A 17,694-nucleotide genomic window follows, 5' to 3' on the forward strand; every position below is an offset into this window, starting at 1 on the left:
CATGGAGAGAAGGCAGGTACGGGATACTGAGTTGGATGATCAGCCATGATCATATTGAATGGCAGTGCAGGCTCGAAGGGCCGAATGGCATACTCCTGCACCTATTTTCTATGTTTCTAAATCAAAGATAGACACAAAATTGTGGAGTAACTCAGCGGGACAGGCAGCATCTTGGAGAGAAGATATGGGTGACATTTCAGGTCGTGGCTGAAGGAGGGTCTCGACCCAAAACGTCACCCATTCCCTCTCTCCAGAGATGCTGCCTGTCCCGCTGAGATACTCCAGCATTTTGTGCCCGTCTCACAGATCAGCAAAGGCAGAAGTGGGGTAAGGGAGGGGCAAAACAAGACACCATTAAAACATTTAATTTGCTGCATTTATTTAATATAAATCTGTTACATTGGTGGCAAGATTTAACAATTAAAAAAAAAAGCCAAAATATTGGTTTCAAAATGATCAGGGAGTAAATGACAATTGCTCCTTCCTTGCTGGCTCTCAACTTCAGTTCCACATCATTCGAGTGGTCTGCCCAAGGAAATCTTCCAGTTAATGACAAAGTGTTTGTGTTTCTGCTGTAGGCAAGTATGTGCCCGACAGTGGAGCAAAGCGAAGCTGGAGGTGTTGGCACGGTCGTGACGTTAAAACAAATCGCTGGGAATACTCAGCATGTCAGGCGGCATCCACAGAGAGAGAAACGGGGCTAATCTTGGAGGCAAATGGCCCTTCAGAATACTAACCGTTTCTCTTTCTACAGATGCCCGACTGGTTGAGTATCCGCAGCGGTTTCCACGTATCATTCCTCGCCACCATGCACTTGTTTAGAGTCCAACAGTGTCCCAAACACAATCAGTGTCCTTCACATCAAGCAGGGAGTTTCCACAGTTCTTAGACCCAGGCAAGTTACAAATTGTCACTTGCCACACAAAGCTGCTCACTCTTCTCTCCAATTCCACTGCTGCACCCATTTAGTGCATGCGTTGGCAGCGCATGCCAGCAATCGCTAGAGACATGTAGTAATCTTGATCCACTTCCCAACAAAGGACTGCAAACATGGGATGATTTCCACCTCCCCTGGTTCTTCTCCATTGATCTGGGCAAGGGAGCAGAGGCAGGTTTTACTGGGAATAGTGCCCCGCTGTTGGAGAGTCTCTGCTGGCAATTGAATCCAAGAAGCTTATCATTCGAATGCAACAGAAGTTGGACTGCTTTTATTTTGGGGGAAAAAACAGCAAATTATATTAAATGCATAACAACGACATCATTAGTGGACTCCGACCAATTTCACAGTGAAGGCTCCATCCCCACCCATAATACCGACAACAGCGTTCCAAACACTCCGAGTTGTGGAGGGATTATGTTCCTTAACAAAAAACATCCACATTGTTATTTTCTGTAACGTAAGCCCTCTTCTCATCGTACTCGGAGCCTGCTGAATAGAAGGATGGAGGGGAACACCATTTGAAGGTCATATGGGTGTCAGGAGTTACGGGGAGAAGGCAGGAGAATGGGGTTGAGAGGGAAAGATAGATCAGCCATGATTGAATGGTGGAGTTGACTTGATGGGCCGAATGGCCTAATTCCGCTCCTATCACTTACGAAACCCATGGAGGACACAGCAACAGAAAGCTTTACGCATCAACGCCGAGCTGAATCTCTCCTTCCCGCTCTCTATCAATTCTCTCTTCCTTTCCCACTTCTTACCAGCCAAAGGCTGAAGAAGGGTCTCGACCCCAAAGGTCACCCACCCCTTCTCTCCAGAGATGCTGCCTGTCCTGCTGAGTTACTCCAGATTTGTGTGTCGATCAAAGATATCTTCAGTGCATCAACAAAGTAGTCTTTCTTTGCCGACTCTTTGACTTTTATTTAACTCTGTACGCACTACAATATGATGAGCATTTGCTTCCCTAGTCATGGTTGCTGAAGGAATCCAAAGCCGAGACCAAAGAGCTCTATGCATTGGCAGCAAAGATTGAAATCAGCAACTTTTATTTTTCTGGTGGCCAGTACTAGACCCAGTTGGTTTTGGCCCGAAACGTTGCCTATTGCCTTCGCTCCATAGATGCTGCTGCACCCACTGAGTTTCTCCAGCATTTTTGTGTGCTTCATGTGTATGGGTTCACGGATTTACAATACAAACTGCAGCCGGGTGCTGCCCTACCCTGGCATGCTGAATGTGATGGAGCAAAGCTGCTGCCAGGCCATTCTCTCCATCATGAAGTATGCAGTGTCACAACTTGGGCAGCTTGCCACAACTTCAAAAGTGTGTAGAAAGAACTTCTTCCCCTTTCACTTCCCCTCTCAGACAACAGTATTGCATGGGTGTGAGGACATCGTCCTTCAAGTGGTTAGAGATAAAGCAGAAGGGAGTTCATGATGAATGTACTGCAGCAAGATTCCAGCAGAACAACTTTTCCGACCTGTCAAATGTTTGATAGTCTGCCTTTGTTAGTACATTGGTCAAAGTTCCACCAAGCATGAAGAGATCATGTGTTCAATATCAGGGGAAATGTTTGTTTCTGGCAGTAATTCATGACTGCTCACTCCTGCTCAAGTGCACAAAGCTATCTTTATTAAAATGGATGATTAACCAAAGAGACTGTTGTGGTGGGATCTATTTTAAAACCAATGAGAGATGGAGTTAGCAGCATTTCTGAAGAGTCCAGACCATTGACTCTTGCGATACAAACCTTTCTTTAGGTGGAGAGCCTAAATCTATTTCATGATTTGATTTATTAAATAGTATTGTTCCAACCTTTCTAGTGTTTTTGACTTTGCAATCTGATTCTAGTTGCTGCCTGTGGTCTCTACAAGGCATCGAATAAAGGAGCAAAGAGGTCCTTCTGCAGCTGTACAGAGCCCTAGTGAGACCACACCTAGAGTATTGTGTGCAGTTGTGGTCCCCTAATTTGACAAAGGACATTCTTGCTATTGAGGGAGTGCAGCGTAGGTTTACACGGTTAATTCCCGGGATGGCGGGACTGTCATATGCTGAGAGAATGGAGCAGCAGGGCTTGTATACTCTGGAGTTTAGAAGGATGAGAGGAGATCGCACTGAAACATACGATTGTTAAGGGCTTGGACACGCTAGAGGCAGGAAACATGTTCCCGATGTTGGGGGAGTCCAGAACCAGGGGCCACAGTTTAAGATTAAGGGGTAAGCCATTTAGAACGGAGACGAGGAAACACTGTTTCTCACAGAGAGTGGCGAGTCTGTGAAATTCTCTGCCTCAGAGGGCGGTGGAGGCAGGTTCTCTGGATGCTTTCAAGAGAGAGCTAGATAGGGCTCTTAAAAATAGCGGAGTCAGGGGAGAAGGCAGGAACGGGGTACTGACTGGGGATGATCAGCCATGATCACATTGAATGACGGTGCTGGCTCGAAGGGGCCGAATGGCCTACTCCTGCACCCATTGTCTATTGTCTAATCCAAGTCGAGCGCAAGTTATGACTTCAGGACTCATACCGCCCAACTGGGCTAAGCAGGATCACCACAGGAGCGCGTGCGGCTGGGAAGAAACCGGGAGGAAACGCGGGGCCCGGGACACTTCGGATTCTACAGTGGCGCCCGCCCAGCCGTGTCCCACACGCGGTGAGCCTTCCTGGCCCAGATCCGTCTCACCAGTCACCTCCAGGACACAAAAACAAAAACACTGAAGGTCATGGTCTTCTTCGACTACGAAGGACGAACAACAACAACAATAACAACAACAACAAAGCTTTGACTCTGCCAAAAGGTAGCTGGGATGGACACAAAATGCTGGAGTAACTCAGCAGGACAGGCAGCATCAGGAGTCAGTTTCCGATTTAAACTAGCATCTGCAGTTCTTCCCTACACAAAGGGGAGGGGGGGGGGGTGGGGGGCAGTTTGTGTATTGTGTGCAATAACAGCTACAGGGGTTTCACAGCATGACAGGAGATTGCAACCTCCTGGGGCAAGATTTACCAGCCGATGAGAGGGCCGCCACAGCAGCCTCTCCCAGCCATCAGTGTCATTTTAGGATTTCATTCAAAATAAACATTTAGTTGGGACGTGGAGGATCGTACAAGCATCTCAAACCTTTACAAGCTTGGGCAAATCAGGTTCTTGATAAACACTTCCAGCTCATCTTCACTTTTAACTCCTGCGAACCTGCCCTCGATCTCACCACCTTTAATAGCTATTACAGTCGGGACCGCAGTCACCTGCAAAAGAAAGAACTTTACATTTACATTCGTGCAATCGGAACTCAAAGTATAACACCTCACAAAATCCTATTCAACGCAAGTGTTTGGCGGGAGTCCGCAGCTTAGATTACGCTGTGTCAATTCAGTGGGAAGTCACATTTGAGTGTGGGCTGATCAACACACTGCCGTCTCAGAAACGCCCAATCCCTTGCTCCTATCTACAAGACCTGCATGGTTGTCTCCTTGTGTAGGAAAGAACTGCAGATGCTGGTCTAAACTGAAGATAAGACACAAAAAGCTGGAGATAATGCCCCTGTCCCACTTAGGAAACCTGAACGGAAACCTCTGGAGACTTTGCGCCCCACCCAGGGTTTCCGTGCGGTTCCCGGAGGTTTTTGGTCAGTCTCCCTACCTGCTTCCACTACCTGCAACCTCCGGCAACCGCCTGCAACCTCCGGGAACCGCACGGAAACCTTGGATGGGGCGCAAAGTCTCCATAGGTTTCCGTTCAGGTTTCCTAAGTGGGACAGGGGTATAAAAGTTAGCTGTTGGGTGCACCCTTCCTTTATTTTGTTGGAAGGTCTCCATCCTTTATTAATCCAATTATTTTTTGAAAGGAAGTTCTGGAACCAATTCCATATTCCTTTCAGGGAATGCACTCTGCATGATGACTTGCTGTATGAAACCAATAATCTAACCTCTGGTTCTTTTGCAAAAATAAATCTTCACGTATCAAACCTCTTCACGATTCATAACATCTCTTAAAATTTCTTCTCAAAGGGCCTGTCCCACTTGGCGATTTCTTCGGCGACTGCCAGCATAATTGACTGGCGTATCAGGTCACTGAAACATTCGTGGCGTGATGACCTTTTGACGTGCGGTGTTTTTTCAAGCGTTGCAACATTTTTTTTGTCGCCGATGGATTTTGAAATGTTCAAAATCTTTTGGCGACACTGATATGACACTGGGCTTGTATACTCTGGAGCTTAGAAGGATGAGAGGGTATCTTATTGCAACATATAAGATTGTTAAGGGTTTGAACACGCTAGAGGCAGGAAACATGTTCCCGATGTTGGGGGAGTCCAGAGAGGGCCACAGTTTAAGAATAAGGAGTAAGCCATTTAGAACGGAGACGAGGAAACACTTTTTCTCACAGAGAGTTGTGAGTCTGTGGAATTCTCTGCCTCAGAGGGCGGTGGAGGCAGGTTCTCTGGATGCTTTCAAGAGAGCTGGATAGGGCTCTTAAAGATAGCAGAGTCAGGGGATATGGGGTGATGGCAGGAACGGGGTACTGATTGGGGATGATCATCCATGCTCGCATTGAATGACGGTGCTGGCTCGAAGGGCTGAATGGACCACTCCTGCACCTATTGTCTATGATGCTGGCAGTCGCCAAAAATAAAAAATACCAAGTGGGACAGGCCCTTTACTTTCCCCTGAGGGGAACAATCCAAATTCCAGATAGACACAAAATGCTGGAGTAACTCAGCGAGACAGGCAACATCTCTGCAGAGAAGGAATGGGTGACATTTTGGGTCGAGACCCTTCTTAAACCAGCATCTGCAGTTCCTTCCTACACAATTCCAGTCTCTCCCTTTGTAAGAACAGGGACATCGTTAGCCCGGAGCTAGAGATGACCAAAAGAACGCACCTAGAATTTTAATGCCAGAATTTTCAATACAGATAAGTACAAGTTCTTCCACGAAATGGCATTTGATGCCAAGTCAATTGCTAATTTTAAATTTGCGATCAACAACAAAAGTTATTTTAAAAATTGAGAAACGGTAGATATAGAGTTGGGTTATAAATCAGCTCTGCTCTTACTAAACAGAAATGTTATGGATCAAACAGCCTACTCTAGTTCTTATACTTATTTACATTTATTTATCTGTTTAGGCAAATGTGGTGGAATTGATACAGCAAAATCCATAAACCAATTACTTGCTCTTGGTGATATTGATTAGAATAGGTAAATTTTGACAGCATATAAATCATTTGCTGCTCGACTAACAGCCCCGTGGGGTTTTTGTACAGCTGTCAATGGGCCCCTGTTCTTCAATCCCAAAGATCAGCCTTTATAATAACACTCATTCAGCTGCAGAAGACCATTGGCAGGCGAGGTGGCCTCAAGGCAAGCAGCAGTCAAATGTTTTTAGGTTCAAATCAAGAAAGCCACCAACTTGTACCAAACATGCACTAAAATTAGAACAGAAATCGCAAGAAATACTCAGCAAGTCAGGTAGCATCCTTCGATCTGAAATGTTAATTCTACTTCCCATTCCACGATGCTGCCTGATACGCTGAGAGTTCACAGCTTTTGTTTCGTTTCATATCATTTTCATTGTATTAAAATTGGTTTTGCAGCTGTGCATAACTAAAGACATACATTTTCTATTTTCTATTTAGATAGGTACATGGACAGAGCTTGTACAGGGTTTTAGTGAGACCACACCTGGAGTATTGCGTACAATTTTGGTCTCCAAATCTGAGGAAAGACATTCTTTCCATAGAGGGGGTACAGAGAAGATTCACCAGACTGATTCCTGGGATGTCAGCACTTTCATATGAAGAAAGACTGGATAGACTAGATAAGGGGGAAGTCTTTTAGGACCGAGATGAGGAAAACATTTTTCACACAGAGTGGTGAATCTCTGGAATTCTCTGCCACAGAAGGTAGTCGAGGCCAGTTCATTGGCTATATTTAAGACGGAGTTAGATGTGGCCCTTGTGGCGAAAGGGATCAGGGGGTATGAAGAGAAGACAGGTACAGGTGCACAACCTTTTATCCAGAGTTCCGGAAACCGAAAAGCTCCGAAAACCAGAATTTTTTCCAGGATGTCGTCTGCACACCAAAGCTCGCGTTTGCCGCCAAACTTGACCCGAAATGACCCACGGTCAACCCAGGTGTGTACTACTGTAGCGGCTGCCTCCTCCCCGGAGACCGGGGAGACACTTACACATCTGTAAATCATTGCTTAAATGTTAGTTTGGAGGGCTTTTATGTGACGGGGGGGGGGGGAAGGGGGAAACTTTAATTCTTCGTCCCCTACCTGGTCGGAGAGGCGGGGAGCGGGCAATGCCTTACCGGGTCGCCGTGCAGTAAGCTCCGGAGCGCTGTGGCCGCCGACTCCCAACATCGCGGAGCTGGGGCAGCGAGCTTCCGGCCGGCGCTGGATTTGGAGCGCCGCGTAGCCAGGGGTAGAGTTGCCGAGGTCGGAGCTACAACCGGCTCCGCCCACGGCCGGACGCCCGCAGCCCCAGCTCCGCGATGTTGGGAGTCGGTGGCCACAGCGCTCCGGAGCTTACTGCACGTCGACCCGGTAAGGCATTGCCCGCTCCCCACCTCTCCGACCAGGTAGGGGACCCTGAAAGGCAGTTTCCCCCTTCACCCCCCCCCCCCCACATAAAATCCCTCCAAACTAACTGACTAACATTTAAGCAATGATTTACAATGATTCCCCAGTCTCCGGGGAAGAGGCAACCGCTCCAGACTTTTCAAGCCGCCCGCGCTACCTACCTAATCTACGCTAAAAATCTTCCATTCGGAAATCCGAAAAATTCCGAAATCAGAGAAGTGTCTGGTCCCAAGGCTTTCGGATAAAAGGTTGTGCACCTGTACAGGATTCCGAGTTGAATGATCAGCCATGATCATATTGAATGGCGGTGCAGGCTCGAAGGGCCGAATGTCCTACTCTGCACCTATTTTCTATGTTTCTATGACAGGAAAAGTATAGAGATATGGTCTAAACGCAGGCAAAAATGAACTGGCTTAGATGGGACATCTTGGTCGGCATGGGCAAATTGGGCTGAAGGGCCTGTTGCTGTGCTGTAAAGGGCCTGTCGCACACTTGGGCGTCAAAGATGGCGCGCAAAGATTTTGTACATCACAAAATCCTGGGGTGACCGGGTGCGACTGCCTACGTCACCATGCACGTGTAGTGCGCACCATGCACGTAAATGATGTCGTGTAAATGACTCCCAAGTGGGACAGGCCCTTAAGTCTAACCAGAGCCCTGGAAAACAACTTACACCTGCATGGCCGATCTCATCCACGGAGGTACAATATAATGGATGGCGTAGCTGGCACACAGGTGGACATGGCAAGAACAAGTTGCCAGCTGTACCTTGTTTCATGATCCGTGGCACCACACAAATCACAATAGTTCCTGTTAACCCTCTCAGTTCACTGCTGCAAGTTTGTGATCTAATTAGATAACTCAGTGGTATTTATTATTACATTTTTATATTCTGGAAAAATTGCTTTGATCTTGATTACACTGGCTGGAAGCAGATTTAACATTAACTGTTCAAAAGGAATGGGACACATTTGGGAAGGAAGAGTTCTTTATAGGTCAAAGTAGTGTGGGATTACAAAAAAGTTCTTTCAACAAACTATCACGGTATGATTAGACCAACTGGCTGCTGCTTTTAGTTTAGAGATACAGCATGGAAACAGGCCGTTCGGCCCACAGAGTCCGTGCTATCCAGCGATCCCCGCAAACTAACACTATCCTACACACACTAGGGGCAATTTACAATTTTACCAAGCCAATTAACCTAGAAACCCGTGCGTCTTTGGAGTGTGGGAGGAAACTGGAACATCCGGAGAAAACCCACGCAGGTCATGGAGAGAATGTAAAATCCCGTACAGACAGCACCCGTAGTCGGGATCGAACCGGGGTCTCTGGCGCTGCAAGGGAGCTACTCCACCGCTGCGCCACCGTGCTGCCGCCTATGCTGTTGAATTCCATTCAGAGTTGCTGGAGCATCCAGGAATCCTTCCCCAACTTTCCGCAATATCACAGGATGAATCTCAGAAGCCTTCCAATTTTTATTGTCCCTTCTGCTTTAGGAGCTCTGCACAAGGTCACTGTAATGTGCGGAGTGGGGTCAAGGAAAGAGCGTTCACCTCACGGCCCTGTGTCCACCACCACGCACAGAAGCGCAAGATAGACACCATTGCATGCAGATGCCGAGAAATGTGTTCAGCTCTGGCTGAACAACTGCTAATCTTGCGTGTGGACTCGATAAGAAGAAGCTCTGCGGAGTGCGTAAAAACAATCTGGAAACCCTTTAATCTTGTCTGCCTATAAACCTCAATTCCCAGGAATTCAGCTTGGGTCAAACGCAACTTCTCTGCCCTTCCAAATTTGCCAAGCATTCCATTCAGGAACGTCAGCGAGATTAAAATGAACAAGCTGCACTGGACCCAAATTAAACAGATCTGTTTAACTGCTCACGAATGAGTCAGTGAGTCAGGGCACCCAGCTGTGAACAGGCAGATGTGGATTCAAGTCGGCTAAACCCACTTCATACCACGAAAGACTAAGAACCGCCTCACAGTCTCAGTAAAGCGCCTGTCCCACTGTACAAGGCAATTCAAGAGTTCTCCTGCGTTACCCGATTCGAACTTGGAGATTTACGGTAATAGCCGATTGTAGGTACTCGGGGCTCTCGTAGACATTTTTCACAGTGTTGAAAAAATGTGTTAAGGCATTTGCTGAGTACCTGCCGTTAGCCTTACGAGCCGCTACGAGACATCCACGAGCTCGGACGTAGCCGCTACTTACGTACCAAGAGTTTGATTTTTATTTTTATTTAACTCGGGAGAGCTCTTGAATTACCTCGTACAGTGGGACAGGCCCTTCATATGCAATTTGTATGACTGATTTTTTTCTCTGGTTCAATAATGTGTAAAATGCCAAGTTGGGCCCCATTGGAATTCCGATGTGTACAGGACCCAGCAGTTGGCATCCATGATCATCTAATACCAGATGTATTATAGCCTCAACCCAAAACGTCACCCATTCCTTCTCTCCAGAGATGCTGCCTGTCCCTGGTGAGTTACGCCAGCTTTTTGTGTCGATCTTCATTTTACAGTGATAGATGCCCGTGCCCCCGAGAACAACTGAACCTTGCGCCTGGTGACTAGCTCGCAATTTAACCCTTGCATCTCTGTGCATCACAACGTGAGCAAAAGAGCAGAACGTCCGTCTCCAAAACCTTAGCACAGAGGTGACGAAAGTGAAGATCACGTTTCCTATTTGCACAAGACCGGCAGGTGTTACAACAGCACTAATAAAATGACCCAAAACATCACCCATTCCTTCTCTCCAGAGATGCTGCCTCACCCGCTGAGTTACTCCAACATTATGGGTCTATCTACTATTAAAATATTGTCCTGGTCAACCTCCCATCTTGTGTAAACTTTGATCTCTTCCAACACTCATCCTTCTCTGCCTCCGAATCTTCCCAACTCTCAGCTCCTTCAACCTTCAAGCTATCCATTTTCATACAATTCACCTGGCAACAGACAATCATGCCAGAGACCCAGTAATCATCAAGTCCCGTCAACATCAACCTAAAAGGCGGCAGGGCAGCAGAGTTGCTGCCTCACATCGCCAGTACCCCGGTTCGATCCCGACTACGGGTGTGATCTTGACTACGGGTGCTAGTCTGTACGGAATTTGTACGTTCTCCTCGTGACCCGACTGGGTTTTCTCTGGGATCTCCGGTTTCCTCCCACACTCCAAAGTTGGTTAATTGGCTTGGTATAATTGTAACTAGTAACGTGGATAGGGGAGAACCAGTGGATGTGGTGTACCTGGACTTCCAGAAAGGCTTTCGACAAGGTCCCACATAAGAGATTAGTATACAAACTTAAAGTACACGGCATTGGGGGTTCAGTATTGATGTGGATAGAGAACTGGCTGGCAAACAGGAAGCAAAGAGTAGGAGTAAACGGGTCCTTTTCACAATGGCAGGCAGTGACTAGTGGGGCACCGCAAGGCTCAGTGCTGGCACCCCAGCTATTTACAATATATATTAATGATCTGGATGAGGGAATTGAAGGCAATATCTTCAAGTTTGCGGATGACACTAAGCTGGGGGGCAGTGTTAGCTGTGAGGAAGATGCTAGGAGACTGCAAGGTGACTTGGATAGGCTGTGTGAGTGGGCAAATGTTTGGCAGATGCAGTATAATGTGGATAAATGTGAGGTTATCCATTTTGGTGGCAAAAACAGGAATGCAGACTATTATCTAAATGGTGGCCGACTAGGAAAAGGGGAGATGCAGCGAGACCTGGGTGTCATGGTGCACCAGTCATTGAAAGTAGGCATGCAGGTGTAGCAGGCAGTGAAGAAAGCGAATGGTATGTTAGCTTTCATAGCAAAAGGATTTGAGTATAGGAGCAGGGAGGTTCTACTGCAGTTGCACAGGGTCTTGGTTAGACCACACCTGGAGTATTGCGTACAGTTTTGGTCTCCAAATCTGAGGAAGCACATTATTGCCATAGAGGGAGTGCAGAGAAGGTTCACCAGACTGATTCCTGGGATGTCAGGACTGTCTTATGAAGAAAGACTGGATAGACTTGGTTTATACTCTCTAGAATTTAGGAGATTGAGAGGGGATCTTATAGAAACTTACAAAATTCTTAAGGGGTTGGACAGGCTAGATGCAGGAAGATTGCTCCCGATGTTGGGGAAGTCCAGGACAAGGGGTCACAGCTTAAGGATAAGGGGGAAATCCTTTAAACCGAGATGAGAAGAACTTTTTTCACACAGAGAGTGGTGAATCTCTGGAACTCTCTGCCACAGAGGGTAGTCGAGGCCAGTTCATTGGCTATATTTAAGAGGGAGTTAGATGTGGCCCTTGTGGCTAAGGGGATCAGAGGGTATGGAGAGAAGGCAGGTACGGGATACTGAGTTGGATGATCAGCCATGATCATATTGAATGGTGGTGCAGGCTCGAAGGGCCGAATGGCCTACTCCTGCACCTAATTTCTATGTTTCTAAATTGTCCCTAGTGTGTGCCGGACAGGGCAAGTGTGCGGGGATCACTGGTCGCCACGGACTCGGTGGGACGATGGGCCTGCTTCCTTCCGTGTGGTATCACTAAACTAAAGGAGATGGGAATAGCAAGCACTGCGTGTTTCAATCATGTTGTGCAAAGGAGAGGGAACGGGAGTGTGCACTATTTATTCGTAGGAGAGGCAGCCAATCCACACCAATGAGCCTGGGCAACAAGAGGAAGATCAAATCCTATAAACGTGCCTGTTCTTATGTTTAAAATTTCAGGATAGTTTTGAAACTTTAAATCAAGAAGAATTAACGGGGTGGAAGATTGCAACCTTCACCTGGCCTGCCCTGGTTTGACTAATGCAATCAATTCGACGTGCACAAACGGAAGATCAAATAGAATAAGGTGTCCAACAACTTTAGGCTGTGCACGCCACACGAAAGAAGAAGAAGGAGATTTAAAATGGGTTTTACAAATAATCCCCGTGACCCAGCGGTGATTAACTCCTGTGGCCATACCTTGTATTTCATGGCGAGGTCTGTCTGGTCGTCTATGTCCACTTTGGCCATAATGACTTTCCCTTCCTGGTTTGCCACGATTTTCTCGAGCCTCGGACTGAGCATACGACAGGGGCCGCACCAACTGTAGAGCGGAAAGAAGCAGGGTGTGTTAATATAAGGACAATCACAACACGAGTCAGAAGTGTTTGTATCAAGAACTCAGTAACATTTGGAAGGCCATTTTGCCAACGGATGCACAGTATCTCAAACAACTCTTCCCTGGAGACAATACTCAACGTGTTTTTTTAATTTAATTTTTTTTTAAATTTTATTTATTAGAAGTACAATTAGGTGGGAAGGCGGCCGTTCCTGGCACCTCAAGCCGCTGGGGGTTCTCCCGACGCCGGAGTACCATCACCCGGTGAGAACATCGGGCGCCGTGGCGGCGACTGTGGAGGCCTCAATAGGCCCGACTTTGGGTGGACAAGAGGATGGGGACTGGACTTTGTGCCTTCCCCCACAGTGGGAATCACTGTGGGGGGATGTTTTATGTTTGGTGTTGAATTTCTTCATGAATACTATGTTGTATTTTTATTAGTGTGCTGCAAGGACATCTGAATTTCCCCTGAATAAGGGGATTAATAAAGTCTAATCTAAAATACAGTGGGCACCTTTTTACAGGTCCCCAAAATTATGTTAACATAATACATTCTCTGTACAACTTCCATTTAAAAAAATAAAAAAAATAAAAAAATTATATTTAAGAGAGAGATAAGAAATAGATAGTAAAGAATAGAGGAAAGACTAGTGTGTATGAAGAGAAAAAAAAAGGAAAAAAGAGAAAAAGAGCTAGTAAAGAAAATAAATAAGTAGGAAAGTGAAGCAGGAGGGAGATTATCCATTCGCCACAAGGTGATGCTTTTTTTTATATTCTTGATCATCTTTCACCCATACCTGAAACTTTTAATTTTTCCGATACTGTTGCACCACATGAATCCAAAAAATCAATAAATGGAGACCAACTCGTTAAGAATTGGTCTTGTTTGTCTATTAGGTGGAGTCTCATTTCTTCCAGTGTTGACCATCTAGTTCAGTGATTCCCAACCTGGGACCACGGCAAATTTCAGCGGGGACACAGAAACATTTTGGGATTTAGGGGGCCACCGGCTCAATGAAGGGGACCACAGAGCTACCTCCTATATTTCAGTTCTAATAAATTTCAATCTATGTAGTTGAAATATATTTTTAATGTATGATTATAAATGGTTGTTTTATTGAACCCACAAAATATTTTTGATGTTTGTGGAATAGAATAAAAGAGAATATATGTGCAATTAATAGAGACTGATATTTTTATGGAAGGTATTATAACATTGAAGTACTTTTTTTCCCCCCTAATAATGTCAGTGGGGTCAGAAAAATTAAACGATCCTAAGGGGGGGGGGGGGGGGGATTGCAGGCTTCACAGGAAAATTAAACCTCGATCCTACCTCCCCCCCCCCCCCAGCCTCCCCCCCCCAAACCTCCCTTGGGAACCACCTGATCTCCCCTCCCTTGCAGGCTTCTCTCCCCCCACCCCCCCCCACCCCCCCCCCCCCCCCCCCAACCTCCCCCCCCCCCCCCCCCCCCCCCCCCACACACAAAACTTGATATTGTCCTCATTCATCATTCAGACACATTCAAGTAGATTTTAACACAGTGATCAAAATTATGGACAACTACTGATTTCTTCCTTTTAATACTAGAGTCAGCAACAATTCAACCTCGCAAACAATCCAGAGGAAGACAGATGAGTGCAAGACGTTTTCGTTATAGCATGAAAACAAGCCCTTCGGACCAGTGATCAGCCACACACTAAGTTTCATCCTACACACTAGGGACAATTTACAGAAGCCAATTAACCTACAAAACCTGTACGTCTTTGGAATGTGGGAGGAAACCAGAGGATCCGGAGAAACCCCACATGGTCACAGGGAGAACGTTCAAACTCCATTGAGGCAGCATCCATAGTCAGGATCGAACATGCTGAAATGCCCCCGTCCCACTAAGGAAACCTGAACGGAAACCTCTGGAGACTTTCCATGCGGTTCCCGGAGGTTGCAGGTGGGGAGACTGACAAAAACCTCCGGGAACCGCACGGAAACCTTGGGCGGGGCGCAAAGTCTCCAGAGGTTTCCGTTCAGGTTTCCTAAGTGGGACAGGGGCATAAGGATGCAGTTCTACTGCTGCGCCATGATGCTAAGATTGGTTAACGTGAACCCAATTAAGGGGTCAAATCGGAGACTTTTTCTGCTCGATAATTGACACAGTGAGAAAGGTGGAGAAGGTTAAAGCCGAGAACTACCCCAGAGGCCGTGCATTTGCCCAACTAACTGCAATGAGAATTTTTCACACCCAGAATCAAATTTGAATCAGACCCGACCCCTCAAGCTCTTATTCACCGCAGCAGCCAACAAATCTCGTGCAGCTCGTCAGACTTCTCTCCACCAACCTACTACTCACACCAACCAACATCTCTGGACACTCTCCAAACATTACAGCCGCACCTATGGCTTGGTATTAGTGTTCGATCTGATTTGTACTTTATAATTCACACACCCTAGATTGTGTTTCATTTGGCAGCTGTCATCTTACAATGAAGTGATGTCAATGAACTTTAGTCTCGGTCTGATCTTTGCAGCTGCACCTAATTACTTGTTGGGACCAATTGCATTTCCTATTTTTAGCACCAAGTGCACAATGCCCCACCTTTCATTAAATTGCAGCAAGTTGCTTCATTACACACCCACCCTCCCTCCGGACATACAGTACTCTTTTAGTACTTCTGCCGAGCTGATCTCTGGGGAAATTTTGTTAACAGGTAGAAGAACAGTCGCCTTGTGGGAATGGAAAATTAACACCAGCGACAGAGTTGGGGTTGGGACTAGCACACAAGCCACATCCAAGAGGCACCAATTCAAGCCAAACTTGGGAGGGATCGAATACTACGCAAAGAACCATTTTACTCCCAACACCTATGTACATCACACATACAGGTCTATCCAGTTTAGCATGTCGGGCAGTAATGCCAACACTAAATATGACAAAGGCAATTCTGAAAAAGATGGCAAAAGCAGATTCAGCTATGACTTTTAAAAGCAAGTAGGAAAAAAACTGCAGATGCTGGTTTGAATCAAGTCAAGTCAAGTCAAGTTTATTTGTCACATACACATACGAGATGTGCAGTGAAATGAAAGTGGCAATGCTCGCGGAACAACAAAACACCAAACAAATTATAAACACAATCATAACACACATATTATTTTACATAATAAATAATAGAAGGAAAAAAACGTTCTGTACAGTTAGTCCCTGGTGAGAAAGGCGTTTACAGTCCGAATTGCCTCTGGGAAGAAACTCCTTCTCAACCTCTCCGTTCTCACTGCATGGCAACGGAGGCGTTTGCCTGACCGTAGCGGCTGGAACACTAGAGGCAGGAAACATGTTCCCGATGTTGGGGGAGTCCAGAACCAGGGGCCACAGTTTAAGAATAAGGGGTAAGCCATTTAGAACGGAGATGAGGAAACACTTTTTCACACATGAGTTGTGAATCTGTGGAATTCTTTGAAGATAGACACAAAATGCTGGAGTAGCTCAGTGGGACAGGCAGCATCTCTGGAGAGGTGGGAAGGTGACATTTCGGGTCGAGACCTTTCTTCAAACTCCAGTCTGAAGTTGGGTCTCATCCTGAAACGTACCCTGTTCCTGCCTTCACCCCATATCCCCCGACTCCGCTATCTTTAAGAGGCCTTTCTAGCTCTCTATTGAAAGTATCTAGCGAACCGGCCTCCACGGCAAAGAATTCCACAGACTCACAACTCATGTGTGAAAAAGTGTTTCCTCATCTCCGTTCTAAATGGCTTACCCCCTTATTCTTAAACTGTGGCCCCTGGTTCTGGACTGCCCCAACATCGGGAACATGTTTCCTGCCTCTAGCGTGCTCAAACCCTTAATAATCTTATATGTTTCAATAAAAAATCCCTCTCATCCTTCTAAACTCCACAGAGTATACAAGCCCAGCCGCTCCATTCTCCCAGCATAAGACAGTCCCGCCAACCCGGGATTTAACCGTGTAAACCTACGCTGCACTCCCTCAATAGCAAGAATGTCCTTCCTCAAAATTAGGAGACCAAAACTGCACACAATACTCCAGGTGTGGTCTCACCAAGTCTTGTTACCTAATGCAATTAGCCATCTTTGCTGTAGGTGTCTAAGAAGCTAAGTGGCAGTAGGCTATTTGACCATGGGAGTTATGATAGTTCACATCAGTGATAACTTCCCCCAATGGAAAACAATCCAAAAGTCGGGAACATGTGGACTATTCACCTCCTTCCCCTCACCAGCCACTCAAGTGTATGGAAATAGTTTGTCGTTCTTCCAGCAGCGTTTATTCATGCAGAGGCTGTTTTAACCTTGCGATGGACTGAGCCTGTAACCTCTGGATAGTCACCGCGCCCTTGATGAGCTGCAGTCTACTTTCACCATAAAAATGAAAAATAAATACGTCACTTAAATAAAATGCCACGAGCACGCATACCTTCTTATTAGCCTTATTCCAAATTTATGAAGTAACATTTGTTGTAGATAAGGAAGTCATATAAAATTAGATCAATTGACATTTGAACCACTAGATCTAAAATATCCTACACATTACTGTCTAGACAGTTCTGGCAATTCCACTTCACTAAATGGTAGTGAAATAATTGCAGGAACACATCTCCTACAGTATCAGGAGCTCTTGATCTATGCTGGCATGCATGGTCAAATCCTACGTAATGAGTAAAGACAATTTTTTTTATTAAACAACCAAAATACAAACATATGGGAAGAAGCTAAAGGTAAAATAGTCCAGAAAATATGAAGTAAAATGCCTATTTAGGTCACTGTTCAACAGACTATAAGATTAATTTGAGTTTAGTTTAGAGATACAGCCCACCGAGTCTGCCCCGTACACTTGCACAATGACAAACACACACACACGCACACACAATGACACTCATACACACACACACGAACTGAAACACACACACGAAATGACACACACACACGAAATGACACACACACACACACGAAATGACACACACACACGAAATGACACACACACACACAAAATGACACACACACACGCACACACAAATGACACACGCATACAAAATGACACACACATATACGCAATGACATACACACTCAATCGC

At 46.1% G+C, this 17,694-nt stretch overlaps 1 protein-coding gene across 4 annotated transcripts in view; it reads right to left on the reverse strand.

Moving 5' to 3' along the window:
- Nucleotides 1–358: 358 nt before the first annotated feature.
- The window catches only part of txn2 (thioredoxin 2), a 49,035-nt gene continuing 31,699 nt past the window's right edge, over nucleotides 359–17,694 (reverse strand). The window contains exons 3-5 of one of the 4 annotated variants that reach the window (XM_055663066.1): nucleotides 12,479–12,602; nucleotides 4,055–4,179; nucleotides 359–1,152 (exon numbers count right to left, since the gene is read on the reverse strand). In XM_055663066.1, coding sequence (XP_055519041.1) covers nucleotides 4,057–4,179; nucleotides 12,479–12,602 — 247 coding nt within the window. In that variant the 3' untranslated portion in view covers nucleotides 359–1,152; nucleotides 4,055–4,056. Of the gene's footprint in view, nucleotides 1,430–4,054; nucleotides 4,180–12,478; nucleotides 12,603–17,694 lie in introns of all 4 variants that reach the window. The other 3 variants (XM_055663067.1, XM_055663068.1, XM_055663063.1) reach the window with 3 other exon arrangements.

The sequence above is a fragment of the Leucoraja erinacea genome, chromosome 37, assembly GCF_028641065.1.
Source record: "Leucoraja erinacea ecotype New England chromosome 37, Leri_hhj_1, whole genome shotgun sequence".
Classification (NCBI taxonomy): domain Eukaryota; kingdom Metazoa; phylum Chordata; class Chondrichthyes; order Rajiformes; family Rajidae; genus Leucoraja; species Leucoraja erinaceus.